Source organism: Saccopteryx bilineata, chromosome 1, assembly GCF_036850765.1.
Source record: "Saccopteryx bilineata isolate mSacBil1 chromosome 1, mSacBil1_pri_phased_curated, whole genome shotgun sequence".
Taxonomy (NCBI): Eukaryota; Metazoa; Chordata; class Mammalia; order Chiroptera; family Emballonuridae; genus Saccopteryx; species Saccopteryx bilineata.
This window is the reverse complement of record NC_089490.1, coordinates 131,018,354-131,045,821: the sequence shown is the minus strand read 5'-3', so window position 1 is coordinate 131,045,821 and position 27,468 is coordinate 131,018,354. Positions and strand designations below refer to the sequence as shown.

Genomic DNA, 27,468 nt, shown 5'->3' with positions numbered 1-27,468 from the left:
AAGGCGGTGGCCTCATCGCAGGTCTCCCCATGGAGTCCTGATGCCCAGTGCACTCTTCCAGCTGCTGGCGGGACTCAGTGTCTCGTGGGCCCCTGGATGAGGGCCCCTGGCCGACCGCACGGGCCTTTTCCCCTTGTACGAGCGATCCTAGAGACAGGACAGTGTGGCCATCCGAGACAGAAGCCACAGTCTGTTTACACTTGAATCTGAGTTGTGCCCACACTTGAGGCAAGCAACTTGCATGCCAAGAGGCGAGGTCACCAGGCCACCTTAGAGGTTGCCTGCTCAGTGACGTGGCTCATTTATGTGTGCCAGGTGATTCCTCCTCGTGGAAGCTGCCTTGAGTTGCGTTACTGTCACTTGCAGCTGAGACTCCTGAACTTCCCCGCTTCCTCCTCTGTGCCAGCTATCACAGCACGTGAGCAGTGCCTCTTCCTGGGCCAGAAGAACCTCAGAGATTCCTGGAGATATCCAAGATGGCGACAGAGTGGGCGTTCCAATCGCCTCCTCCCAGGACCAAACCGGAGTTACAACTAAATTTAAGAACAATCATCCTGAAAAATCAACTCAGAGGGCGCTGGCCCGTTGTCTCAGTGGATGCAGCGTCAGTCAGCATGTGGACATCCCAGGTTCAATCCCTGGTCAGGGCACACGGGAGAAGCGACCATCTGCTTTTCCTCCTTTCCCTCTCTCCTTTCTCTCTCCTCTTCTCCTGCAGCCAGTGGCTCGACTGGTTCAAGTGTCAGCCCCGGGTGCTGAGGAGAGCTTGGTTAATTCCAGCATTGGCCCCAGATGGGGGTTGCTGGGTGGATCCCCGTTGGGGCACATGTGGGATTCTATCTCCCCTCCTCTCACTTAAAAAAAAAAGACTAAATGAAGAGGAACATTATAACCAAGGAGTTACAGAAGAAGCCACATAGAGACTGGTAAGGAAGGGTGGAAATGCGAAAAAGGATGCCCCCTCTCATGAGCAGGGAGGTTTTCCCTGAGAGCTGTGGGTTCTAAACCCGACGCTGGGCTCCGTACAACTGGCCTGAGATACAGGTGCTGCTGTTATCCTGTTGTGGGTGAGGAGCAACATCTCAGACCACTGAAATAACTGAACTGCTAGAAAGGGGTGGGGTGGGCCACAGGAAAGGCCGGGCAGCCCCAGTCTGCCACAAGGTGGCGCTGCTGTCTAAGAACAGCGGGGCCAGGTCTGTGCAGGCTGGGGCTGCAGCTCTGAGCCTGGTGGGCATCAGTAGTGGAGGCTTTGGGGAGACTGAAGACAATCTCTGGGGTCCCACAATGAATAAGTCAATTAAGAACTGCCCCAAACGTTCTGTTGCAATCACTGCTCTCTGACACTTCTATTGTTTGTTCTTGAATGAGCTGAATTATTTATGACCTCCTGTCTAGGAGTCTGAGACACCTGCAGCTGCCACCCCCAGCTGCTCCAGGACACAGCTGGCTTTGCCTGCAAATCCTTAAGCCAGTCCAGCAGCTTACTCACGGCACTGGCAGGTAACAGGTGCAGCTTCTGAACATCTACACTTACAATTGTTCTTGTCCTGTCACTGTCATGACAATGAACGTGGAGATTTAGATATGACTCCAGTCCTGGGGGGAGTGTGCACCCACAGGGGCTGACTGAAAGCATTGGGGGATCATGTCCTAATGCGTTGGCTTCAGTCTGTCAGTCTTTCGACTGCCCTGGTCCCAGGTTCAGCACCACCCTCCCAAACACTCAGGAAACAAGACAACGTGGGCAGAGCCCAGGCCTATGAAAGGGCAGGGCTTGCTGGGTCCAGGAGGGCAGAACACACCGCTCCACCTCTGCCTGCTGACACTAGGGCTGGGGGGCTTCTCTGTGGGAGGCCGTCCTGTGCACTGCAGCATGTGAAGTAGCATCCCAGCCTCTTCTCACTAGAGACCATTAGCATCCCTGTTGCCATGGCAGCAGCAAAGCTGCCCTCCTGAGGACCACTACCATGGAGGAGGGCAGCAGGGGCAGTAGCCTGAAGCTCACTCTCCCCTTCTGGTATGTTTGGCCTTCCTTCCCAGGGCAAAGTGGCTACTGGGTGCTACTGGTTGACCCTGGCAGGCCGCTGGCCTCTGGGAGCCAGAGTCCTCACTGTCAGGTGGGTGTGATGAGGTGACTACCACAGAGAGCTGCTGTGATGGGGAAGAGAGTGACGTCACCTGAGAGGTGACACAGGGCTTGACCCGAAGGGGGCTCTGCAGACAATAACTCACATGAACCCACTCCTTACTTCTGTCATTGTTAGTATGTGTTCACCTTACTGGGGACACTGAGGCTCAGTGATGGTAAATAACTCGTGGGACGTTCCGCAGGGATCAACATGGCCAGAATTCAGACTGCGTCCCTCTGCCGGGGGCAGCGTGGGCTCCTAAGGCTCGAAGTCTTCTCCCTGCAGCTCCAGCCCGAGGAGCTTGGCTCTCATGCTGACAGGCACCTCCATGTCATCAGGGCATGTTGTAGAAACCCTTCCCCCCAGAGGCTGGCAGCCTATTCCCAGAGAAAGCCAAGCAGAGGAGTCTTAGCACAGCCTTTCTCACGTTCAGCCGCTGCTCTGGACCCTGGCAGGTCTGGCTTACCAGGGGGCTGGGATGACCAGGGGCTGGCTGCCATCAGGGCTAGGACCCAGACCTGGGGAGACCAGGGGGCTACCTCAGGAGTACTCTGCAACCCCAACATCGCCCCTCACACAGGTGGAGAAGCAGAGGTCCAGAGTGGGCCCACGGCAGCTTAGGGGATGGTGTCTCTGAGCCTTGGACACCCACACTGTGGTTCTTGGTGTGCTCAGCCCTCACCCCCAGAACTCTCTTCTCTGCTCTTCCACTGAGAGATTCAGAATTTCTTGTATCTTTCCTCTCCAAAGCTGAAAAATTCCTATGTTCCACACTTCGTCTTGACCTGGTCTTTCATGACAAGGAACATGTTGTTCTAGTCTGATTGTCCCTTGTCTCTGGTTTCCATCTGCTTTGATTTCCATCATCCTAGGAAATATTTAAAGTGAGAACAGTTCAGTAGCTTTGGTGACTTCTCAAAAAAATCAATTGAAAACCAGTTGCTATGCAACCCTCAAGGGTTGTGGACATTCTGATCCCTGGCTGATGGCAGACTATATAAAATGAGATTATCTTTTTTTGTTTGTTTTTAAGAATAGAGAAAAATGTTATTTTAGGAAAAAACTTGAGACAACTCAGAAGCTTCCCATAAGTTGGAAGGCAAACAAACACGTCATTCACTCAGTGCTACCAACTGTACCCCCAATGGGGCCTGGGGTGGGGGTGGGGCTGGGGCAGGCGTGCGGAGCCGCTCTATTTCTGTCATGATTCGGAATGAAGAATGAGGTCTGTGCCAAGTCTGGGTCTCGACCTTGCAGCCCCCTGGGCCCCTGCTGGACTTGAGAGGATGCAGTGTAGGCTCCTGTCCTCACAGGGGTCCTGGCTGCAGCCGCCATGGTTTTCCCAAGCTTCAGTCCTTCCAGGGATGGGGCTCGCTTCCTGACAGAAGACACATGGCTCCTTGAGGAGCCGTCATCAGACCTCCACTGCTGTGCCTCGGGCCCCTCAGCTCATTGGGTAGCCACCTGCCTGAAGGACACACCCCAGGGCACCCGTACCCAGTTCTGTTCCCTTCGTGGTGTCGCCACTCTGAAACGGTCTTGCTCACTTGTGACCTCACGGGGGTTTGTGCCTTACTCCTGGGGAACAGGCAGGCCAAGGACCAGTCGGGGGGGGGGGGCTGGAGAGGCTGCTGGTCACCGTCTGCTTCCCATGAAGCACGTTCCTCAGAGAGCTGGCACTGTGCAAAGTAGACACAAACCGCTACTTACTGTCCACAGCCATACGAGCAGAAATGGGAAATGTTCTAGAAATTTGATGGTGTGACTTTCAGTCTAAGGAATTTAATAATAAAAAGTCAAGGCTGGTGTTTTTGTGTGTCTTGGTTGTTGTTACGTTTCCTTTTCCTTTACAATGCAGAAGCATTGGTCAGTGATGGGCTGTCGACACTGATGTTCTCTGTGCATCTGGCTCTGGGTCTTTGGACCTCATAGCTGCCCTCTATGGACTGTCACTTTCCCATGTGGCTGATTGCTCCAGGTGGGTATGACAGTCTCTCTTTTCCCACACATGCTGCTCCTGAGTCCTGCAGCCAACCCCTGATAGTGCCCCTTAAGTCAACCGGAGCCTATAGCTATGTACTCCATGCTGTTCCATGGCCAAGCAAGTGGGCCACCACTTGCCCTGCTGGCCCTGCCACCTCCTAACTCCGCTCTCCCTGCCGACATTCCTGCAGCCTGTCCTCCTCAGGCAAACCGAGACTCACACTCAGGACTGCACTTCCCCTTCCCCATCCAGCAACTCTGCAAAGGAGAGCAGAGCGTCAGTCTGTCCCTGTACCCTTCTGGAATCCCCTGGGACAGAGAGGCCCTGATGGGTGCCAGACCTCCCCAGGGACCGACCATAGCCTCAAGGGGCCTGACCTGGGCCCTGGTTTCCAGGAGCAGGCAGGTCAGGACAAGGTGGGCAGAGCAGGGGGCGAGCTTTGCTCTAGGGCAGGGGTTGGCTACCTATGGCTTGTGAGCCAGATGTGGCTCTTTTGATGGCTGCATCTGGATCGCAGACAAATCTTTAATAAATAAAAATAACGTTAAAAATATAAAACATTCTCATGTATTACAATTCATTCATTTCCTACCGCTCATGTTCATGGTTGTGGGTGGCTGGAGCCAATCACAGCTGTCCTCCGGGACAACACCAAATTTTTACTGGATAATGTGTAACGTACACAGGTTGTTGTGAGGTCAGGAAGTAAACTTCCCTCCTTTTAATCAAGTAGTCAGCTAGCTAAATGCAGAAACTCTTTTGACGAAGAAGATGGCTAAAAGAAAAAAAGATGAGGAGTATCGTACTTTTTAGCAGGAATGGACAGAGGAATTCACCTTTGTGGAGAGAGCAGGTTCTGCAGTGTGTCTAATATGCAAAAATAAAATTGCATCGATGAAATGGTCAAATATAAAGCGGCACTTTGACACATGCCATACTACATTTGCATCAAAATATCCAGCAGGGGACAGCATGAAGAAAGCATGTCAAGAGCTACTGTGCCAAAAAAAAAAAAAAAAAAAAAAAAAAAAGAGATACTGTGCCGAGTGCAAGCTAGTCAGCAGCAACTCCGTGTTTGGACCCAACAAGGTGACTGGAATTCAGCTAGCTTTGCTGGTGCTTTAGCAATTGTGAGAAACGGAAAGCCATTCATAGTTGGGGAGTATGCCAAAACATTCATGCTTGATGTTGCCAATGAACTTTTTGACAACTTTTCGGATAAAGACAAGATAATCAAATGAATAAAAGACATGCCTCTGTCAGCAAGAACTGTTCATGATCGTACCATCATGATGGCAAATCAAATTGAGGCAACACAAATGAAGGACATAAATGCAGCACCATTCTTTTCTCTCGCTTTGGATGAGTCAACAGATGTAAGCCATTTATCTCAGTTCAGCGTGATTGCAAGGTATGCTGTCGGTGATACACTACACGAGGGAAGTCTTGCTGTTTTGCCTATGAAAGAGACAACAAGAGGGGAGGATTTATTCAATTCTTTCACTGAGTTTGCTAAAGAAAAAAATCTACAGATGGATAAATTTATTTCAGTGTGTACTGATAGTGCTCTGTGCACGGTGGGGAAAAACAGAGGATTTGTAGCACTTCTTCATGAACATGAAAAGAGACCCATCCTAAGTTTTCATTGCATCCTACATCAGGAGGCGCTTTGTGCTCAGATGTGTGGTAGCAGCTTGGTGAGGTGATGTCGCTGGTCATTTGGGTGGTCAACTTTATTGTTGCCCGAGCTTTAAATGATCGCCAGTTTAAAACACTGCTGGATGAAGTTGGGAATAATTATCCTGGTCTGCTTCTGCACAGCAATGTGCATTGGTTGTCAAGAGGGAAGGTGCTCAGCCATTTTGCGGCTTGTCTGAGTGAGATCCGACTTTTCTTGAAATGAAAAATCGTCGAGTATCCTGAGTTAGCTAACACTGAGTGGCTCCTTAAGTTCTACTATCTCATGGACATGACTGAACATCTGAATCAGCTCAACGTGAACATGCAAGGCATTGGAAGTACAGTCTTATCCCTTCAACAAGCAGTGTTTGCATTTGAAAACAAGCTGGAACTCTTTATTGCTGACATTGAAACAGGTCATTTACTACACTTTGAAAAACTGGGAGAGTTTAAAGATGCATGCACAGCAAGTGACCCTGCTCAACATCTTTGATCTCCAGCAGCTAGTGGGCTTCACATCTAATCTCCTGCAGTCATTCAAAGCGCGCTTTGGAGAATTTTGTGAGCGCACTCGTCTTTTTAAGTTCATCACCCATCCACACGAATGTGCAGTGGACAGTATTGACCTGAGTTACATCCCCAGTGTCTCCATCAGAGATTTTGAGCTACAAGCTGCTGACCTGAAGGCCTCAGACATGTGGGTGAATAAGTTCAAGTTACTGAATAAAGATTTGGAAAGACTTGCACGACAGCAAGCAGAGTTGGTGAGCAAACACAAGTGGGGAGAAATGAAAAAACTTCAACCCGCGGACCAGCTGATTGTCAAAACTTGGAACGTGCTTCCCATCACATACCACACACTGCAGTGTGTGAATATTGCTGTACTGACAATGTTTGGCTCTATGTATACATGTGAGCAGTCTTTCTCACATCTAAAGAACGTTAAGACCAACCTATGATCACGTTTAATGGATGGAAGTCTCAACGCCTGCATGAAGCTTAACCTCACCACATATCAACTAGACTACAAAGCCATCAGCAAAACCATGCAGCACCAGAAGTTGCATTAATGCTAAGAGTACTTTATTCATCATTGGTTAGCAACAGCATAACAACATTATTAAAAAGAATTCAGAGACTTATTGTACTTTAAAAGCGTTAGTCTTACATAAAATGCACATATTTACTTGTATTTAGTGTTAAACATATTCTATGGCTCTCACGGAATTACATTTTAAAATATGTGGTGTTCATGGCTCTCTCAGCCGAAAAGGTTCCCGACCCCTGCTCTAGGGACTGGTCAACCTGGCTAGATCCCCCCAGCTAGCCGGCAGCATGGTGTCTGTCCTGGCCGGGTTGAGGAGATGAGGAATGACATGGAGCTAGCAGTACCCCACATGCTGGTTTAGCCTCTATTCTGGCTCCTCTCAGGCCATGGGCAGAGGTTAGCGGCCAGTCTGTTGAGCCTCTGCCTGAAGTGCAGTGGGCATCATCTGGCGTTAGCTCTGGAAGCCTGCACCCAGCTCCACTCTCCCTTCCAGCTTTCTTGTCACCATGGATTCCCAAGCCCTTCCAGCAGGAAGACAGGCAGGCAAGGACAACATTGGTCCCTTTGTGCCCACACAGTTCTCACTGTACTACTGGTCCTTGTCTCGCTGAAGCTATCCTACTGCCCAAGTGTCCTTGTCTGCCTAACTTGCTGGCTGTGGCTCCAGGCAGCTCCACGCTATCCCCGAGGACAGACTGCATCCTGACAAAGGGTCCATGTCCACTCCCCTTGTTCCCCACTCTACCTATAGGTAACTTGAGGGTACCAACATGGCCTAGGTGAAGCAAAACCCCTCCCCATGAAGAGCGCATGAGGGGCAGTTCTAGACTGGCCATGGCCACGATCCTCTTCCTCTGCCCTAAACCTCCACAGAGATGAGGTGTCAAGAGAAAGCGTGACGTCCCTGCGTCCTCCATCGAGTGCGAGCCCTGTGTGTGCCACTGAGGACCCTTCTTCTGATACTATTGTTCAGACAGGACTACTTGAACTCCTCCACTGTAAAATTATTTTTTTAATGTAAACTATCTTTTTCTAATAATTAAAAATTCACTAGTTTATTATAAAATAAATTTGCTTAGCATGATAAATTAAGAAAAGTCAGTAAAGTGCAAAGAAGAAAATAAAAACCCATGGCCTACTGCCTATTGTTCCATGTTGATGTATTCCTTCTAGCCCCTCTATAAATATATTTGTATGTAAAATTGAGATCACACTGTAATTTGTATCTTTTTTTTTTAAGGGCACAAACTAACTTACTATGTATTGTAACCCTTTCCCATTGCCCTTCAACATACTTCGCAATGGGACCTGCTGGCCACCTGACACCCTCCCCTAATAGATGCACTATGCTGACCTAACTGGACCCTACTATTGGCCAATTAGGATCGTTTCCAATTGTTTGCACTTAGAAACGGCGGCCGTGACCGCTCATTTGATGCTGACCCTTCACCCACATCTCTAACTGTTTTGGGATAGACTCCCAGAAGTGACTGAGATTATGAAGGATTGTGAAGGGCAGTGTTAAACACTGTCATGTTTCCTCCTAGAAAAGTGGATATGTTTATCCTCATACCCAGAGGGTGCTGCTTCTGTAACCAGACCAGGAGTAAATCCCGCTTCTTTTTCTTTGTAATTTATTTTTTTATTTTTTATTTATTTATTTATTTTTGTATTTTTCTGAAGTTGGAAACGGGGAGGCAGTCAGACAGATTCCCGCATGCTCCCGACCGGGATCCACCCGGCATGCCCACCAGGGGGCGATGCTCTGCCCATCTGGGATGTTGCTCTGTTGCAACCAGAGCCATTCTAGCGCCCGGGCCAACTTTGCTCCAATAGAGCCTTGGCTGTGGGAGGGGAAGAGAGAGAGACAGAGAGGAAGGAGAGGAGGAGGGGTGGAGAAGCAGATGGGTGCTTCTCTTGTGTGCCCTGGCTGGGAATCGAACCCGGGACTCCTGCATGCCAGGCCGACGCTCTACCACTGAGCCAACTGGCCAGGGTGTAATTTATTTTTTTATTTAGTGAGAGGAAGGGAGGCAGAGAGACAGACTCCCACATGTGCCTTGATTGAGATACACTTGGAAAGCCCACTAGGGGGCGATGCTCTGCCCACTGGGTGCTGCTCCATTGCTCAGCAACCAAGCTCTTCTTAATGCCTGAGGCAGAGGCCATGGAGCCATCCTCAGCACCCAGGGCCAACTTGCTGCAATTGAGCCATGGCTGCAGGAGGATGAGAGAGAGAGAGAGAGAGAGAGAGAAAGAAAGAGAGAGAGAGAGAGAAGCGAAAAGGGGAAGGGTGGAGAAGCAGAGAGGCATTTCATCTGTGTGCCCTGACCAGGAATTGAACCTAGGACATCCACATGCTGGGCCAACACTCTACTACTGAGCCAACCAGCCACGGCCAAATCTTGCTTCTTAATCTTAACACAGTCGTGGCTTTAAAAATGGTCAGTTGTCTTAATTCTTTGATTAATAGTAAAGTTAAATATTTTTTCCTTTTTAGCCATTTGTATATTTTTCTTCTCTTATCTGTTTATTTCCATTGCCAATTCTGTTTTTCCTATAATTTAGAAGAGCTCTTCCTATATTAGGATATTTTTGCCATATTGCAAATATTTTTCCTGCTCATGGTTTATTTTTTGATAGAGCTTTATATTCTATATATTCAAATATATCTACCTCCCCTTTACAATTCCTTCTACTATATTCATGCTTAGGAAGCCCTCAACAATCAACACTTTTTTTCTTGATTTGTGTGATTTGAATACTTGATGCTTTATTAGCCTATATATATATATAAATAATATTTAATTTACTATATATAAAATTTATATTTATCGTATATTTATTTATAATCCTTAACCATACTATTTATATTTATCATATATGAAGTTCTTTATCTGAGGGGTGTTTTGAGAACTATATACTTTATTCAATTGATCTGTTAATATGCAGATATAGTAGGATTTGAAACATTTTCACTTTACAAGATGTTTGAGCTAATTCCCTTTTTGTTTGGCCTTCAAGGCTTTCTTAGCCATTCTTGACTGTTTCTAGATGAACCTTAGAATCATTTAATCAACCTTCCAACTATCATTCTGGGAAAAATCCACATGTCTACTATACCCAGTCTTTCCATAAGGAACAGCACATGCCTCTTCATTTATTTTTATTTTTCCCCTACCATTAACAATGTGTAATTTTTTTTCTCCACAGGCCCTGTGTCTTGTCAGGACAATTCCAGCTATTTTATATTGTGGATACTATGTAAAGGGAGCTTTTCTCTCCCTATTATTCCTACTAGTAGGGCATTGTGGGTTCACACAGAAATTGCTAATTTTTGTATAATTATCTTCTGTTTGGCTATGCCATAAAAGTCCTTTATTAACTCCAAAATATTTTTACAAAGGATTTCTTTGGGTTTGCCAGGTACATAATTATCAGGGAATAATTTTAATTTTATTGGCTCTTTTCCAACACTGGTTTCATGTCACATGACATTGTCTAGAATTTCCAGAACCTCAGTAACAAAGGTGTGTTTCTCTTTCTCTTTGCCGCTTTACAGTGACTGCTTCAAGGGCAGCCCTTCCCAGAGCAAGTTCTGGGGGATGCTGATATGTGAGCAGAGGAGCTGCATTCTCCCGCGTCTCTCTGGGACCGTCATGGGCAAGTTCCCACATCCAGTCTCTGAGAAATTCTGCCATCATCAAAATACCTGTTTTATTTTGTTTGGCGAGCATTTTTTAGCAGACTTACTTGACCTTAGAAACGGCGGCCGTGACTGCTCATTTGATGCTGACCCTTCACCCACATCTCTGTTTTGGGATAGACTCCCAAAACAGTCCCAAAACAGAAAGGACAGGGGAACCCATTTATTTTCCTATGTAATTATCTATGAACATCGGAAGAACTATGCATAACACGTTTAGAGACATTTGATTCCTTTTCTACCTTTAAAAATTTATGATTGTCCTATTACCATCTGTTACTAGTTTTCAGGTTTTTAGAAAACCAGTAGATACTTTTCTGCCCTCTATGGGGCTGGTTGCGCCCTGCTCTCTGCCTGTGCCTTCTGTACCAGGGCTCTCTCTCAAATGCCCCCAACTTGATACATTTCCACATTTCCCTGTGCATCCCAGCCATGCCTTCAAAAATAGTGCTCAGACCCCTCTGATGACCTCTCCCTGGCCACCCCCACTGGGATGGCACCAGGTACTTCAAACTCAACCATTTTCTGCTGAACTCATCATTTTCTTCCCCACACCCTATTTCTTCTTCTTAAAACATTGATTTGTTATTTCACCTCCTTATGCACTCATTGGTTGCTTCTTGCATATGCCCTGACCCGGGATCGAACCCACAACCGTAGTGTATAGGGACAACACCCTGACTGTCCGACCTACCCAACAGACCAACACACCCTGCTTCTCACAGTCGGCATCGCCATCTACTTGGTGGCTCAAGGCAGGGACTCAGTACCTCTCTACCTTCATCCACTTAACACCCACACATTCCCGATTGGCCTCTACAGTTCTCTTTTGTCTGCTCTCCTTTCTCCATCCCTGTAGTTACAGTCCCCATCATCTTCCTTTCATGGAGCCCACACCCTCCTAAGCCACAATCCCCACCCACCAGTTCTGTACACAGGAATTTCCATATATCTTTACAAATTAGTGGGGGGGGGGGTTGGATAAATACCCAGAAGTGGGATCGCCGGGTCTTATGGAAGTTCTATTTTTAGTTTGTTTGAGAAATCTCCATACTGTTTTCAATATTGGCTGCAGCTATTTGCAGTCTCCCCAGCAGTGCACAAGGGTTCACTTTTTTAAGTCAGAGAAAGACAGATGCTGTATGGTTTCACCTACATGTAGAATATAAAACAAAACAAAAATAGACTCCTACAAACAGACACCAAAAAGGGTGGTCCCCCGAAGGGGGGACAGGTGGGTGAAAGAGGAAGGGGAAGATAGTTAACAATATTGTGATGTTTCCATGGTGACGGGTGATTAGTAGAATTAGTGGGGAGATTACACTGTAAGGTATAAACGTATCGAATCACTATATTGTAACTAAAAAGAATATTGTTTACCAACTGCTATGCTAAAATTAAAAATAAATATATAAATATAAAATTAAAAAACAATGCAAGTTGGATTGTGTCATTCTCTTGCTTGACACTGCCCTTATGAGCAAACCAAACCCCTTGGTGGGACGTGTCCGCCCTGGCAGTCTGCTCCTTCTGGCATCCTCTGTGTCCCCTGTGCTGGCCTCAGTGTCCCCTACGCTGGCCCCATCTCTGCCCTTTCCTCCAGTCAGATGAAGCTGCCCCCGCTCCTCCAACCATGCTGCCCTCTCACCTTCCAGCCGCTGAGCTCACCATTATCACTTCCTTCTTGTGGCTGAAAAATCATCTTTATCACTTCCTTCCTGTGGTTGAAAAGCCACTTTTCTAGTTTCTCGTTCTGACCAGCTTGTAAGGAAGGGTAGCACCCCCGCACACACACACCTTCCCCATGGAGGGAGCGTCTGAGCCTCTTATTATAATTGTTCCTTTGTCCAGCCCTGTGGAGGAAGGTGTGCACAGCCGTCCCCCACTTGTGCCCAATGAACTTCACAGTGAAAGGACAGGGGAGAGCCCCTGGGGAACTCCCCCAGAAGTGCCCAGGGCCCGCAGAAGACACTTCCTCTTTTGCCCTGGAAAGCAGGCTGGTGCAGGTTATGTGTTAACACACCCACTTGGTTTGGCTTCTTTCTTTTGTTTCTAGATTAAATATGCTTTAGGTTTGCCTTTTCCAAGCCTCTCTTCTTGAGTGATTCTATTGTTTTTATTTTCAAATTTGTCAATTTCTGCTTTTTTTCTGAATGAGCTCCTTGGTTTTGCTTTTTTTAATTTGTGGTTTGGGTTGCTGACATGGGTTCTCACTTACTGAACTGGACGATGTGTTACCTGGCGTGCCTTCTCTCCTGTTCATCTTGGAAAGCAGATGCGACCTTGCCTCCAACCTGCAGGGCGCTCGCTGTTCATAGTTCTCCCAGTGCTCCTAATGTTCTTCTTCCAAAGAGCTGTTTTTGATTTTCAAAGGAGCTGGATCTTTCATTTATACGCCCTTTGTCTACCCTTGGTTTTGGGGCATTGAGTCAGAGGATAGAGTCTGGGCAGTTTTTTGCTGTGTCCAATTGACCGAAGTTTTCTTTATGACCTAAACTACTTCTGTAATTTTTAAGTGTTCTATGATCCCTCAAAGAGAAAGCACAGCTTCTTTCTGTAGGGCAAGGAAAAAATTTATAATAATTACTAGTTTAACTTTATTCATTCTATCCTTCGAGACTTTTACACCTATGAAAATACAGCGTGCCGAAGGTCTTGGAAAGGCATGCAAGGCTGTGCGTGGGCCGCCACCAGCTCTCCTCCATCTGCCATGTGCTTGGTAGACTGCTTGCTCTCTAGGAGTCCGTGACCAGAGCCCTTGCTGTGGCTGCTTCCCTCACATGCTTCCCAGGGTACAGACTGAGGGTTCAAGGTCCCAGTTACAGGAGTTCACTGTGCCGAACGAGCCTTTCATTGCCATTGTGACTCTGCAGGAATGGAAGCTGTGGGTAGTGGAGTTTCATTTTTTGAGGCTGAGACTCTCTTCCGGCTCTTCATATAATGACCGCACCTGAGGGGCTAGTTGTTCATATGGTTTGATTTTCAACTCACTGTGTGAGGTCAACCATGAGCTCTAGAATTCATTTGCCAGGATTGGAAGCCCAACTTCCCAAGAGTCAAATGCTTCTGGCCACTCAGCTGGCACACTACTGCACCGCGTGAAGCCTCAGTGTCCCTGTCTGTGAGATGAGGACCGCTACCTCCTCCCGTCTGTCTTGGGGTTGAGTGAATTAACTATCAAGTGCTTCTGAGCTCCTGGGCACAGGGACTTGCTCAGTCCCAGAGGCAGGCACCATGGGCACCTCAATCTTCACATCTCTCCTTGCTAGGCAGCCCCTTATCTTGCACCTCAGCTCTTTGGGGTGGGGGCTCTATCCTCATGCACAGAACCTACAAAGACCTGTGTATGTTGTTGGGAAAGAAGGATCCAAGTTTGATAACGAGAGGAGGCAAGGAGGCCAAGATAGCGCCTCTGGGCAGAGGCTGCCCAGTATGACACAGGCAGGGTACGGGTGGGGTATGGGCAAAGAGTTGAAGTGAGCATGTGTCTGGGGCCCTGGTGATCCTGGAGGAACTGCCCTCACAGGGCGAACCTTGTCCTAGAGATGGTGAACAACTCACTACGCAGTGTGCTTCTCAAATGCAAACCAAGCCATCCACAGTGCAGCCCAAGCACCTCCTTCCTCGGGGTCTCACAGTCTGGGCCACTGTCCCCTGCCCTGGTCAAGCCCAGGGCCAGGTAGCAGAGGGCTGAAGCAGCCCTGTACAGCATACTACAATTGTTCACACTGGCCAGTCCCACTCTGCTGATCTCATCGCACCCGTTCTTGCCTGCAGAGACCACGGTCAAGGCTCTCACTCATGTTTGTCCCTTCCTCTGCTGCCTCCTGACCAACCCTGGATGCTTCCCTGTGTGGCCTTGTGTGACAGGGTCTGTGAGCAATGAAACATCTTTTTCATGGCGGCCACCTTCTGATCTGCTGGCCTCACTACACCAGAGTAATAACAGAGCCTATACTCGAAAACGAAGGATGAGGGTGAAAGGGAAACAGGAAATGGGGATGGCTCACGAGTCTCGTGTTTCTTACAGGAAGCACAGGACAGCTGGGGGAGGCAGGGCTGCTTGGGAAGACTAGGCTTTGTCCAGAAGCCCACGCCTCCCTGGAGGCTCCACTGTCCCCCGGCACAGGGCCCTGGCTGGGGTGCCCACTCACCTTCCCGTAGCTCAGCAGGATTATCCGCACCAGGACCACATTGATATGGGCGCCCAAGGACTCGTCGTGGTAGATTTCATTGACCTGAAAGACAGCCAGGGAGATGTCATCAGCAGGCATCTCAGGCCCAGGGATCAGGCCTTGGCTTTGCAAATGATATCACTACTCACTCAGCCCCGAGGCCAGAACTGTGGACCCCCATTCCTTCCTCTTTCCCACCAGCTATCACCTCTGCTTTGAATTAAGTCCCCCCTTCCTTTTGTGTCCCCCACCTTGCAGCCACCCCCCTATCAGCGCCCCTTCCTGCCAGCACAGAGCTCTCCACCTGCAGCCTGAACTTGGTCACTGACCCCTCTATTTGCACTAGCCTCAAACTGCACGTGGCCTTTCCTTCAAGGGTGACCGTAGGCTACAACTCCAGAGACACGAACAGTTTCCGGATTGTCACCAGCCGAGCTCACTGCACAGTTGCTGTTGCTGGTTGGGACAAGTTATCTATGCTCATCACTATTTGAAAGGGGCAGTAGGTGTAGGACCACCACCAGAGCTGACTTTAATGCGTTAATGAACAGACATATCTGTCACAACTGTGCTTCCTGTGCTCTGGGTTGATATCTGCAGCTCATATCATTGGCTCCTTTTGTATTTTATCACTGTTTATTCTCATGTATTTTATTTTTTGTATTTAAAAATATTATTCTGAGCAGGTGCCCATCGGCTTCACCAGATGTCAAAGGGGTTCATGGTACAAGAAAGGTGCGGGGACCACACTCCTCGTAGACAGCCAGCATGACCTTCTGTCAACGCTGGTTGGAGCAGACAAAGCCTTCCTTCCCAAGGAGTCCACCCCATGCACTACCAATATTCTGCCAGGAATAGCTCCTCCCGGCTCCCTCCTTTGCTGGCTGAGCAAACCCTGACCTCCAGGCAGCCTAACCTCTGGTTCCTCCCTCTCAGAAGGGCCTCCCCAGGTCTGATCTGCTCCTCAGCAAGCACCAGTGTCCCTGGCTTCCCAAGCTCTTTGTATTCCCATGACTGTGAGCAGCACAGTCACCTGTAACTGTCCTATGTGTCCCAAGCAGCACCCAGTAGGCGAGTGGATGAGTGTGACCTGGCTGTGTACCCTCCCCGTGCACACGCCAGGCCCAGAGGCGGTCCTCTGTGAGGGCAGAGCCACTCTGCCGTCTCAGGCCCGTGCTGTACCCACTCTGGACCCCAGCTTTTATAGTCTCTAGCAGAGCAGTGATAATCACCACCTTGAAAGAGAGGAAAGATCCTTTGGGAAAGTTGAGAGTCAACAAGGAAAACCAAATGCTGATGGATCAAATATATTTCTACTGGGAAGGGGCTACAATTAACCTACAGGAGCCTGGCTGTCACTGTTACTAGGTATTTGAGTCTGGAGAGGGTTAGCTGGCACTGGCCACCTGCAGCTGACAACGTGGAGCCCCAGGAGGCTCTGTCAGCTCACTTGTGCTTTGCTAACTCCTTTGTAAAACAGGAATGACAGTCCCTACCTCACCAAGCTTCTGAGGACTAAATTTTCACATGTGTGAGAAGAAATGACGGTGAGATTAATAAAGTTCCGTATCTGTTGCTGCTGGTAGTTCGCATTGCCCCGCAGACCCCCGAGGTCTCAGGCGGGGTGCATAGCCCTAGAACACTGACATCTCTGCTTGGCTTTATTTTAGTCCACAGCAAGACAATAGCTCTAAAAGCCAGTTTTTCTGAAGAGAGGAAGGTTTTTTTTCTCTCTCTCTCTTTTCTGTCTTTAAAGCAGTTGCTTTATGTATCTCTAGCAAAACTGGCCAGTCTGGTTCCCAGAGTTTGATGAAGCCTTGGTGGGCACCACAGGGAGATCCGTGTGCAGCAGGAGGGGCAGGGAAGAGGATGGGACCAGGCTGGGGATGGCATACAAACAGCCTTGATATTTAAGAAGGCAACAGCAAGGAGAGCTTACACCCCATCTGCTGCTGGGATCTGGGAGCAGGGTTACCTCTGGGGTGAACAGAGAGCAGAAATGGATGCACAAGAGCTTCAGCAGTGAGAGCCTGGATAAGCGGCCAAGCTCCCGGCTATGAGTAGGGGACCCAGGGACAGTGAGCAGGATGGCTGGGGGACACAGTGGGGTCTTAGAGAGCCCGGGGGTGCTGGTCTGCAGTAGGGGAGGCAGATTTCCTTGCATGGCTGCAGCAGAGAGAACAAACCCTGAGCAACCCAAACCACAGGTCTGCAGCCTGGAGGGCCACTGCCCAGAGCACAGCTTGCTGGGACAGATGTGCTTAGTGGGACAGCGGGCCACGCACACACTCCTATTCAGGGGGAGGACAAGTGACAGACAACCCTGTTATGCACTGAACTGTGTCCCCATATTCATATGTTGAAACACAAGCCCCATAGTAATGGAGTGAGGAAGTAGGGCCTCTGGCAGAGGTTAGGCGAGGCCATGAGGGTAGGGCTTCCATGATGGGATTAGTGCCCTTATAGGAAGAGATGCCTGAGAGCTGTCTCTGTCTCTTTTGGTTCCCCCTTTCTGCCATGTGAGGAGAGGGCAAGCAGGTGGCTGTCAGCAAGCCAGGATGGAAGCCCTCACCAGGAACTGAATTAGCTAGAGCTTTGATCTTGGACTTCAAGCTTCCAAACTACATGATCCCATCGTGTTATATGTAAACCACCTTGTCTGTACTGTTACTTTACAGTGGCCAGAGCTGACTATGACAAGCATGGAGTCGAAGCTTAATTTCTGACCTGAGTCCGCCCCCTAGCAGCTTTTAAATGGAAAATTGGTGAGCCATCTCTCATGGGCCAGGTCACAAGTCTCTTTTCATCCTGTGTAGAAAGCCAGTGAGGAGCCCAGGCCACTGGGCAGGCCAGCAGCCAAGCCTGCTCTCCAGGCTCCCCCAAGACCTGCTCACCCAGTAGGCCTGGCCAGTGGCACCCCTCTCGTGGATTTCTGCAGTAGGAAGCCTCTGCCCCTCCACACAGGGACACAGCTCCTCTCAGGGAGGCAGGGATTCCAGCTGGCTGTACCCTGGCCTCGCTCTATGACACACATCTCCCAGCGGTTGCTGAAATTTTGGGGTCTCCCAGCCTGATATTCTTTCTACTCAAGAGCCTTCCCTATGGTTCCCCTGAGGTCAGGTCCTTGCACTCCCTTCTCAGAGGGCAGGACCCTCATGTGACCACTGGCCTGGGCAAAGTTCTTGCTCATTGGTGAGGTGTGGCAGAGACCCCAAACCAGTAAAGAGGTTCCCCTTTGGTGCTGGCTCCCACTCCTCACAGTGTGTTGAGCAGAGGGCCCTACTGCCCTTGTCCTCCAAGGGCCTAAAAAATGGATCTGCCCTATTCTCCTAAGCCATGACAACTTTCCAGAAGGCTGTGGACTTGCCAGTTGCCTCCCTGTCCCCATGGGATGTTGCTCAGATGCCATTGTGACTCAGGAAGCCTGTGGTGCCCTTGTGGGTGTGGGTACCATTGAGGATAATGTGTGAAATCCTTACTAGGGACACAGCCATGATATTTCTGCTGAGCAGAGAGCTTACAGACATGCCAAAAAGAACAACCAAAGACACAGGGTGGCCTCCAGACATCTCCCTCACATCTCTCCTCCCGGAACCCACCTCACCTTCCAGACAGGCATGCAGGTGGTGGGCTCCTAAATGCCTTCCCACCCTATGTCCTGCTCACATCCCCCAGACACCATTCTTCATGACTCAGTCACTGCTTTAGAGCAGACTTGACCTCCTCCCTCTGCCTGAAGCCCTTAAGACTTCCCAAGGCCCCCAGGAACAGGTCCTTGGGGCCTGTCCAGGTTGGCCAGGCTGGCTTCTCTGTGACCTACTTCAGTCAGTTTCCTCTGGGACCCTCAGTCCCCAAAACTCTGCTCCTAGAAGCCTGGCTGCCCCTCCTGCTGCTTGTGCAGAGGCTCGTTCCTGGAATTCCTTTTTTTCTCCTCAGCCCCTGAATTCTTGAAATATCTGAAAAGCATTTAAAGAAACAAAGGCAAAGTAATAAATGCATTTCAAGGAAGGGGGAAGTTACTCCCCGGCTTAACCCCTTATCCCCACCCAAGATCCTCCCATTGCAACGGAATGAAGTCGGAACCCTGTGCTTCATCTCAGGCTGGCCTGGCCCCTTGTACAGAAAGCCCATCCCCCACTCAGGGCCCTGGCACAGGGAGCCCATCCCTAGCTCAGGGCTTTTGCACCTGCTGTGCCCTCATGTTCTTCCCCTAGCATAACTGTCCCCTGCGCAAAGCAAGCCCCTGACCCACCTGCCAGAGGAGTGGCTTGCAGACTTGACTAAGATTTGACACAGAAGGTACGTCTCTCACTGCTGTGTCCCTAGCAGTGTCAGGCTCGGAGTAGGTGGTCAGTGAAGAGTTTTACATAAATGAATGAGTGGATAACTTTAGAGAATGTGGACCAATAGGACATGGGCGAAATGTATGACAGCAGTGGGCCATGATGCCCAAATGACCTAGGCCTCAAGTAAGTGCCTAGTGCCTCCCTGTGCCCATCCTGCCCTCCCAGAGGCCTGTGTGCTGGGAGAATCTGCTCTCCTCAGCCCAGACCACAGGAGGGGAAGGCTGGGACAGAGTACTTGAGCCTGTCTGAGAAAATGATCCAGGAATCTTTAAACCTTGGGGGAAGTGTTCAAAGCAGCAGCCCTTCTCTGCATGGAGAGAGGCCAAGGACTCTCTTGTTTGGGAAAATACATTGTAATGTGCCCTTTACTTATTAAAAGATGCAGCCAAGATTCTGTTCTGGAACAGGCAATAAGGCAGGACTGGTTCTGCATGATAATGTAGAAGTTTGCCTTCTTTGTGGAAGAGTTCCACCCTAGGCAGCGTAAGTTGACTCCCAGACCTTAGAGCCCTGGGCCCAGCCTGGAGTCTCATTCAGAAGTAGTTTCAGGCAGGCCCCTCACAGGGAAACCACAGGCATCCCCCCTCCCCCACCAGTCTCGGAGCCTGTGGTGCATGACCTCCATCCGAGGTGTGATCTCTGTCACCTGTGTCCCACAGGGCACACTGTTGTCATTGAAAACAATGGTTTTTCATTCATCGTGTCACTCATATTTTTCTACTTTCCTACCACCACTTCTACCCAAGGAAAGAAAGAGGGGCAGTATTATCCTTAGGACGGCAGACATGGCACATGGGAAGTCCCCAGGGACAGGGACAGGGACAGGAACAGGGGAGGAGAAAGCTTGCTGGTTGACCAGGCAGGTAAGGGCAGGTGGCTGGTAGAGGCAGGAAGTCAGATCAGGGTTATGGCCCATTCCTGCTGTTGCTCCCCACATACCTTAAGGGCCAAACTGATCCCAAGGGCTAAGGGCTCCTTCTCACATGGACCCTAAAACAAGGCCACACAGCAAAAGTAGAGTCCACTCCCAATGTGGCGCTAAGTGGAGGCGAGAAATGGAAGGGGGTCCCGTCAGTGAACAGACCCAGCAGCAACCTGGCTCCCCAGACTCAGAGGGGTGTGTGTGGGCTCCTCAGCTCCTAGCTGTGCTGGTTGAGGGTGGAGGTAGCTGGCCTGGGACTGGGAGAGGCTGTAGAATGAACAGATCATCATAACATTGGACCTGGACCTGGAGGGACCTGGACCAGCAGGGGCCCAGCACCTGAGCAGCCCAGGTAAAGAGCTTGAAGCCAGATGTGTCTCTCATCCTTCAGCAAAAATGACGAGGATTCAGGGCAGGCTTTCCACTGCCACTAGGGCCCCAGGGGTCCCCAAGTGATGTGGCAAGGAGACCCTGCCCAGGAGGTGGCCACCCTGAAGAGACTGCGGAAACCGTGACAGTGCAGGGTCATTTGTGCCCTTGCACAAGCAGGAGGGAGGCTCTAGAGAGGAACTCAGGGCTCCTCGCAAAGCTCAGGAGCCGCTGTGTAACCCCACTTGCAGCTCGACAGCTTGATGCCCAGACCGCTGTGAGCACAACCCCTGGAAGTGAAAGCACGTAGTGAACACAGCAGGAAACAGTTTGGCCGCTGGCCCTGGCTCAGGACAGGCATCAAGAAGGGTGAGAATGGGATAAATGCAGGGAGCAGGGGGTGAGCGCATCGCTGCACAGGAGCCCACACCAAAGGGGTGGGGCAGAGCTCTTGGAGCGACAAGCTCTAGAAGGTTTTTTCTGGGTCTGAAGGACCATGGGAAGTCCACAGGTCTGTCTCTGAGCCAAGCTATTGTGGGACAGGGCAGCAGGACTGCCTGTCCCCACACCAGGTTGCTGCATCTTGAGTATGGGGTCATTCTCAGGGTCTCACTATGCTAATGCATACACTGCTCCCTCCGAGCCATCCCTCTGCTGGGCCAGCCTATCTGAAGTCTCCTCCTTTGTTAGATGGTTACCTGCCTTCACCTTCCACCAGCTCTGTGTCCTGGGAACTGGGGTCCTTCTGCGTCCTCAGTGCCTAGACCCCAGCTGGCTCCCAAAGTTCCCCATCCACCTACCCTATCGGCTAGCTTGGTCTCAGGGGTTGCCCTGTCCTGAACCTCTGAGCCTGCCCCACTCCATGCCACCCACTCCAGGGGCCTGCTGAGGGTGTGACACCCTCTGCATGGAGTGGCACCAACTCCTCTGGCCAAACCAGCTTGAGGCTTACCTCTGCAGCTAACTGCACAGCCAGGCAGAGGGCTCCGGCGTTACCAAGGCCTTTGTCCTTTCTGCTGCTCCAAGGCAGTCAGGTGTGTCCTCTACAGCTAAGCTTCTCCGGACACGGTGTAAGGGACACAAAAAGCTGTAGCACCTCACTGATCAGCTCTGATATTCGGAGGCCCAGCCCAGTGCCTCATATAATTGATTTTCACCTCCCACATTCTGCCAATGAGCATCAATATACCTGTGTGACCAGTGGGGAAATTGAGGCTCAGAAAAATGGAGAAACCTGCTCACAAGGGCACAAGAGGGAATCGGGGCAAAGGTTTTGGAGAGCAATTCAGGAAACCAGCTGAAGTTTCAGTCATGTGCTTGTGACTCAGCTTTTCAAACATCCAACATCTGTGATGGAGAAAAGCCTTGAGTGTAAGGAAGGACAGACACGTAGGCTACTGGGACTTCTTCTCCATGGACAGGTGGAGACTGCCTTTTCATGGACATCTCTGGGACCGTAATCACTTTATGGGAATTCATTTACTCATTCATTCATTCATAAGACGTTTAATCAACACCTATTATGTGCTGGGCCTTTGGCCAGGTATTGAACGTGCAAATCAGCTAAGTAGACCCCTAGGACCTCAATATTAAACTTGTGGTGCTTCGCATGAGTACCTAACCTTTCTGAGACACATAGGCAAGGGCCCCCACCCCCGGCAGGGTCGCTAGATTGCAACTGAGCAGTGGGTGTAGGGAGGGAGACAGCCTCTACTAGCTCAGACCGTAGCCCTGCGCTGTGACAGTCTGCTTACCTGTTACTTCCTTGCTGGAGTCTGTGTGAGACAAGCTCCACAGCTGCCTCAAGCTGTCACTGAGGAGTGCCATGCTTGGCTCTCCTGGTCCATGGGGACTCTAACAGTGGCTCTGATGACCATCAGCCCCCTATGGAGGCTAAGGTCAGGCTGCTTAGAGGCTTCCATGTCAGCTGTCAGGAAGTCCCCCAGGAGGAAGGGAGTGGGGGGAGAAAAGGTAGAGGCAGAGGTAAGGACAGCCGTGGTACCCCACTCCATCTTCTCTGTCATCACCGGGGAGCTATCATCTACTCCACCACCACGTGTGCTCCATGCAGGCAAGACCCGATGCTCACCAGCACATTCCCAGCACCTGTACGCTGTTTGGCATGTACGAGGTGCTCTATAGCTATATGCTGAATGAGGAGGAACAGAGTGGGTAAGCAAACGTTAGAGAGAACAGAAAAGACACTGGGTGGAGAAGCCCAGGGGAAACACCAGGAGAGTCAGAGAATCAGGTGGAGAGAAGAGCTGTGTGTGGGCAAGTGCCAGCAGATGCTGCTGGAGGTCAGAGAGGCCAGGGCGCGAACACACTCCTCAGAGTGTCAGGAGTGCTTGCTCTTCAGGCCAGGGGCAGGACACCACCTGGGCTAGGTCTCTGAGGATGATCTGCCTTTCCAAAGGCACAGATATCCTGTCTTCCAAGCCTGAGTCATGCCGCCGCCCTCTCTGAGCCTCAGGGATCTTACTGATGTAGGGGAAGGCTCTCACAGGGCCACTGGGCAATGCAGACATCACACACATGCCCCTTGCACAGGGCCTGCATGGTATAAGCCCTGAATCCCTAAAAATGGATGTTTCTCTTTTAAGGCCCAGAACTAGCCTATCACTACCCTGGGGTAGGCCTGCAGTGAATCCCAGGTCCCTTAGTCTGTCCCAGAAGGCTTTGCAAACCTCGTGTCCTGCCTCTCCCCCAGCGTCCTGCACTCCAGCTGGGCCCAGCTGTACACAGTGATGCAGCGATGCTACTGGGCCTTTGATTTTTTTTTAAAATCTATTAATTGATTTTCAGAGAGAGAGGAAGGGAGAGAAACATAGAGAGAGAAACATCAATTTGTATTCGGCTGTCATCAGTTGGTTCTTGTAAATGCCCTGACTGGGGATCAAACCCACGACCTTGGCATGTTGGAAAGATGCTTTAACTCACTAAGCTACCTGGCCAGGGCCACTGCTTTGCCAGCTGCAGCAGCACTTGCACTTTTCAGGTCCCTCCCCAGTGGTCCCTGCCTGTGTTAGGCAGTGTTTTCTGCTCCCTGCAGCACCCAGTGTCTCTGTGACTGGCACATGTGTTCACCAGGTGCAAACTCATTCCCGGCCTTGCTCTCAATCCTCCCAGGCTTGAGCTCTGGAGGTACAGGGACATGGCTGCTCACTTCTGTGCCCAGAGCCCCGAATGGGGCCAGGTTAGAACAAGGGTTCAGAGAGTGGTGAAACCTAACAGATGACAGGGATGGCTCACATTTGTGAGACACTTGCCATGCGCTCAGCACTTTCCTGGTGTTAAGCACCAGTCATGCTCACAACAGCCCTGGGAGGGGGCGTAATTGCCCCATCACTGGACACAGCAGGCAGCTGCATCCTTTCTTCTAGGCCAGAGGGAGCAATGAGCCCACTGACTGGCCAGATTTGCCTGCAGCCACATTCTGATGCATTTGTGTGGTGTGAGGTCTTAATTTCAATTAGCTGACATGAAAAAATAATTAGATTCTCTATAAAAGTTGTATTTCCAGCTTCTCGTGGAACAAAAAGAGCTGGCAATACAGGGCCTGCTTCTTCTTACATGACCAGAAGTGAGTAGGATACAGGAAAGGCCTCCCAGGACATTGTGTCTTCAGTTGCCCCAGTTCTTACCCCTCCACGCTGCCCACAGCTACCCTGGCCCTACTACACACCTCCTGCCTGGCTCCCCCCAGCAGCTGCGAGTGCTGCCCTTTTACAAGCGGTGTGGCAGCCTCCCACACACCCCTGGCTCTGACAGCCCTGTCCTCTGATGGCACACGGGGACAAGCACGAGGAGCAGGAACAGTGCTGGAGGGCCCCATGCGGCCCATGGCTCCGGCAGGCCCTGGGGCCTGGGGAGCTGCGTGTGACAACAGGAGCTTCTGCTCTCTGCCCTCCCTGCTGTACGACAGCGAGGCCCAAACCCGCACGTACACCTTTGCCCAGTAGCTCTGTCTGATTCCCTTCAACTGAACGGAACCAAGGGTTAGTATCCAGTGGCAGAGATGTTTTTCTCTTTACCAGGAAGCAGAGCCAGAGACACGTGAATGAGACTTGGGGCTGCGCCTTCCTCAGGTTGGTTTGGAGCTTCACCAATTCACGAGACTTGCCTCTTCCCTGCGACCAGCAGAAACATCCCTGCCCCACCTCTCCCGCCTTCTCCACCATCACCACGTGGCCCTGACATTACTGGAAGCTGGTGAGAAATGGAGCCATATGTCTCTGATTGTTTGCAAACCCTGGCAAGGCTGTGGTAAGCCCAGGCCAACATCTGGATTAAATTAGAAAAGAAAAGAGAAGAGAAAAAAAAAATCTGAATCCTGGAACAGAGAGAAACCATTCATTCAACAAACATTGTTTAAGAACATACTGTACAAAGACAGTTTCCATGCTCAGAGGGGTGTGAGGATACAGCCTTGCTTCAAAAGCTCAGAAGGCGCTTGGAATCCTATGTTCTTTGTGGGCCTAAGGAGCATCTACCTTCAGCAGGAAAGGTGTCTTAGGGGTTTGGGGGGTTCTCCCAGAACACAAGCAGCTAACACAGCTGAAAGAGAGTGCTCCTGCCCAGAAATCTGCCCCTCCTACTCTGTTGTTTTAAAATGGTTAAGATCAGGTCATTCGATTGCTTTGAAAAGAATCCCAAAGTGACCTCACAGGCCCAGTGAGCTGGCAAGGCTGAAGTGGAGGTGGCATTGGGCTGCGGCCCGAGCAGGGAGAGGGTGGAGCTCAACTCAAGTGCAAAGTCCCTGTAATGGCTCTGGGGAAAGGGCTGCTCCACTTAGAGGGTCTGGGGGAAGCTAGCTGAAAAGGGCAAAGGGAGGCCTCTTGCCAGGCCACCTCTTGCCAGGGACTGTGCCCGCCTTTGTGAATGCTCAGAGTGTTTGGGATATTTAAAGTTGAGGAAGCCAAGTTCAGAGCCCTTTGCTAGGTGGGTAAAAGGCAGGATTAGACACAGTTCCTTTCAATTCAGAGATGGTCCTCGTGCTATGCCCAGTGCTTGTTTAACATGGACATCTGAGGGCGCTGATGCGGTGGAACGAACTGCAAACTCTAGAGGGCTGGGGCTCAGGTGGACACTGTGCATATAGGAGAGTCCTTCAGAACCTGATAGCAAATATTTCTTTAGCACTAGGCAGTGACTACTTTTAGCCTCATGGACTTTACAGTTCCTGCCCTGCCCACTCCACTCCACTACCATAGTGGTAAAGCAGCAAGGACAATTCATAAATGAGTGTGTGTGGCTGCCTGCCAATAAAAGTTTATTTAAGAAAACAGGTGATGAGCCAAATTTGGTTCTTAGGCAGTGGTTTTAGCCACCTCGCTTTAGAATCTCCAGTGTAGCTTGAAAATTTTATGTGAACTTTGCTTTGCCTCAGCGATATGTCCAAGTTTACTTTATTATAACATTGACTTTTTAAAAAAATTATTTTATTTTATTTTTCTTAAGTGAGAAGCGGGGAGGCATATAGACAGACTCCTGCATGGGCCCTGATCAGGATCCACCCAGCAAGCCTCCTACCAGGTGATACTCTGCGTATCTGATTCTGTTGTTCCATTGCTTGGCAACCAAGCTATTTTAGTATCTGAGATGAGGTAGGTCATGGAGCCATCCTCAGTGCCAGGGGCCAACTTGCTCCAACCGAGCCATGGCTGCAGGAGGAGGAGGAGGAGGAGGAGAGAGAGAGAGAGAGAGAGAAAGAGAAGGGAGATGGGGAGTGGAGGAGAAGCAGGTGGTCGCTTCTCCTGTGTGCCCTGACTGGGAATTGAACCTGGGACATCCATATGGGAGGCTAACATTCTACCACTAAGCAAACCAGCCAGGGCCAACATTGATGTTTTCAAATGCTTACTGTCATAAAGAAGTGGCACTTCAGGAAAGACACCTGACCTCTCTCCTGTGACCTCAGTGGCCTCAGGCAGGCCTCCTGAGAGTACAAGTTCCCAGGAGCAAAGGACAATCATGGGCCGCATCCACCACAGTTGTTCACCTTCTGTCTACAGGGAGCACCACTGGCCAGTGGCTGGCCCTGGCAGCTTGGGGTCTCTGTGGACAGTGAGATCCCATGGCACATACCCAGGCCTTTGGTTTTTCAGGGAAGAGTAAGATTAAAATCAGTGCTTCAGTTAAATGCTATCAAGCCATATAGGAAGCAGTAATGTTGGGCCCAGAGTTTATATTTCTTAAGTCTTGGCACAAATAGATTTTACTTTTAGAAATGCATGTACAAACTTTTACTTTAATAATTTCTCCAGTCTTCCCCTAGAGCAGTGGTCAGCAAACTCATTAGTCAACACAGCCAAACATCAACAGTACAACAATTGAAATTTCTTTTGAGAGCCAAATTTTTTAAACTTAAACTATATAGGTAGGTACATTCCTTATCGAGGTAGTGCCCGCACATGGTATTTTGTGGAAGAGCCACACTCAAGGGACCAAAAAGCTGCATGTGGCTCGTGAGCCGCGGTTTGCCGACCGGGGCCCTAGAGCATTTATCCCCGTCTTCCCATGCACCTGAGCTGGGGAGAATAGCCAGTGTTTGTGCCTGGCAAGGGGACTGGAGAGCCTGGAGCGCGGGCCACACCCCAGCTCCTCAGGAGGCCAGGTGTGTGCTGCCACAGTGCCGAGCCACGAGCAGGGACCAGCAGGTGGTAGCAGAGCAAGTCTGAAAGCTGATGACTCCCTAAGCGTGGGTGGAGGCAGGTGTGTTCAGGAGTATGGGCTGCATCCCAGCCTGGGAGGACCAGACACAGTGGCATGTTTTCAGGGAGGAAAGGTCAAACAGGACAGCAGCTCCCAGCACACTGGGGGTGGGGTATGGCAAAGGCTGACCCCAGCGGAGGCCAAATGAGCCTGGAGAAGGTTGGGAGTGGCAGGAGCAGCACCACAAGGGGGGAGATTGGCAGTGCAGAGCCATGTGGGATCAGGAAGCCCGAGAGGAGCCCAGATAGATACAGGGCCAGGCCTAGAGGAGTCAGCAGGGCCGGCTATGCCACACATCAAACGGGTGGTTGAGGTTCTCTGGGGGCCTTTCCTGGGGTCCCAGTCCTCTGAACAGGCTAAGGGCCCCTTGGCCAAAGGAACCAGACCTCAAT

General features: G+C 50.3%; 1 protein-coding gene across 2 annotated transcripts in view; it reads right to left on the bottom strand.

Moving 5' to 3' along the window:
- The window catches only part of ADAMTS2 (ADAM metallopeptidase with thrombospondin type 1 motif 2), a 225,713-nt gene that overhangs the window by 50,793 nt on the left and 147,452 nt on the right, over nt 1-27,468 (bottom strand). For both annotated transcript variants that reach the window (XM_066266495.1, XM_066266498.1), the window contains exon 5: nt 14,705-14,788. In XM_066266495.1, the coding sequence (XP_066122592.1) occupies nt 14,705-14,788 (84 nt within the window). The remainder of the gene's footprint in view (nt 1-14,704; nt 14,789-27,468) is intronic.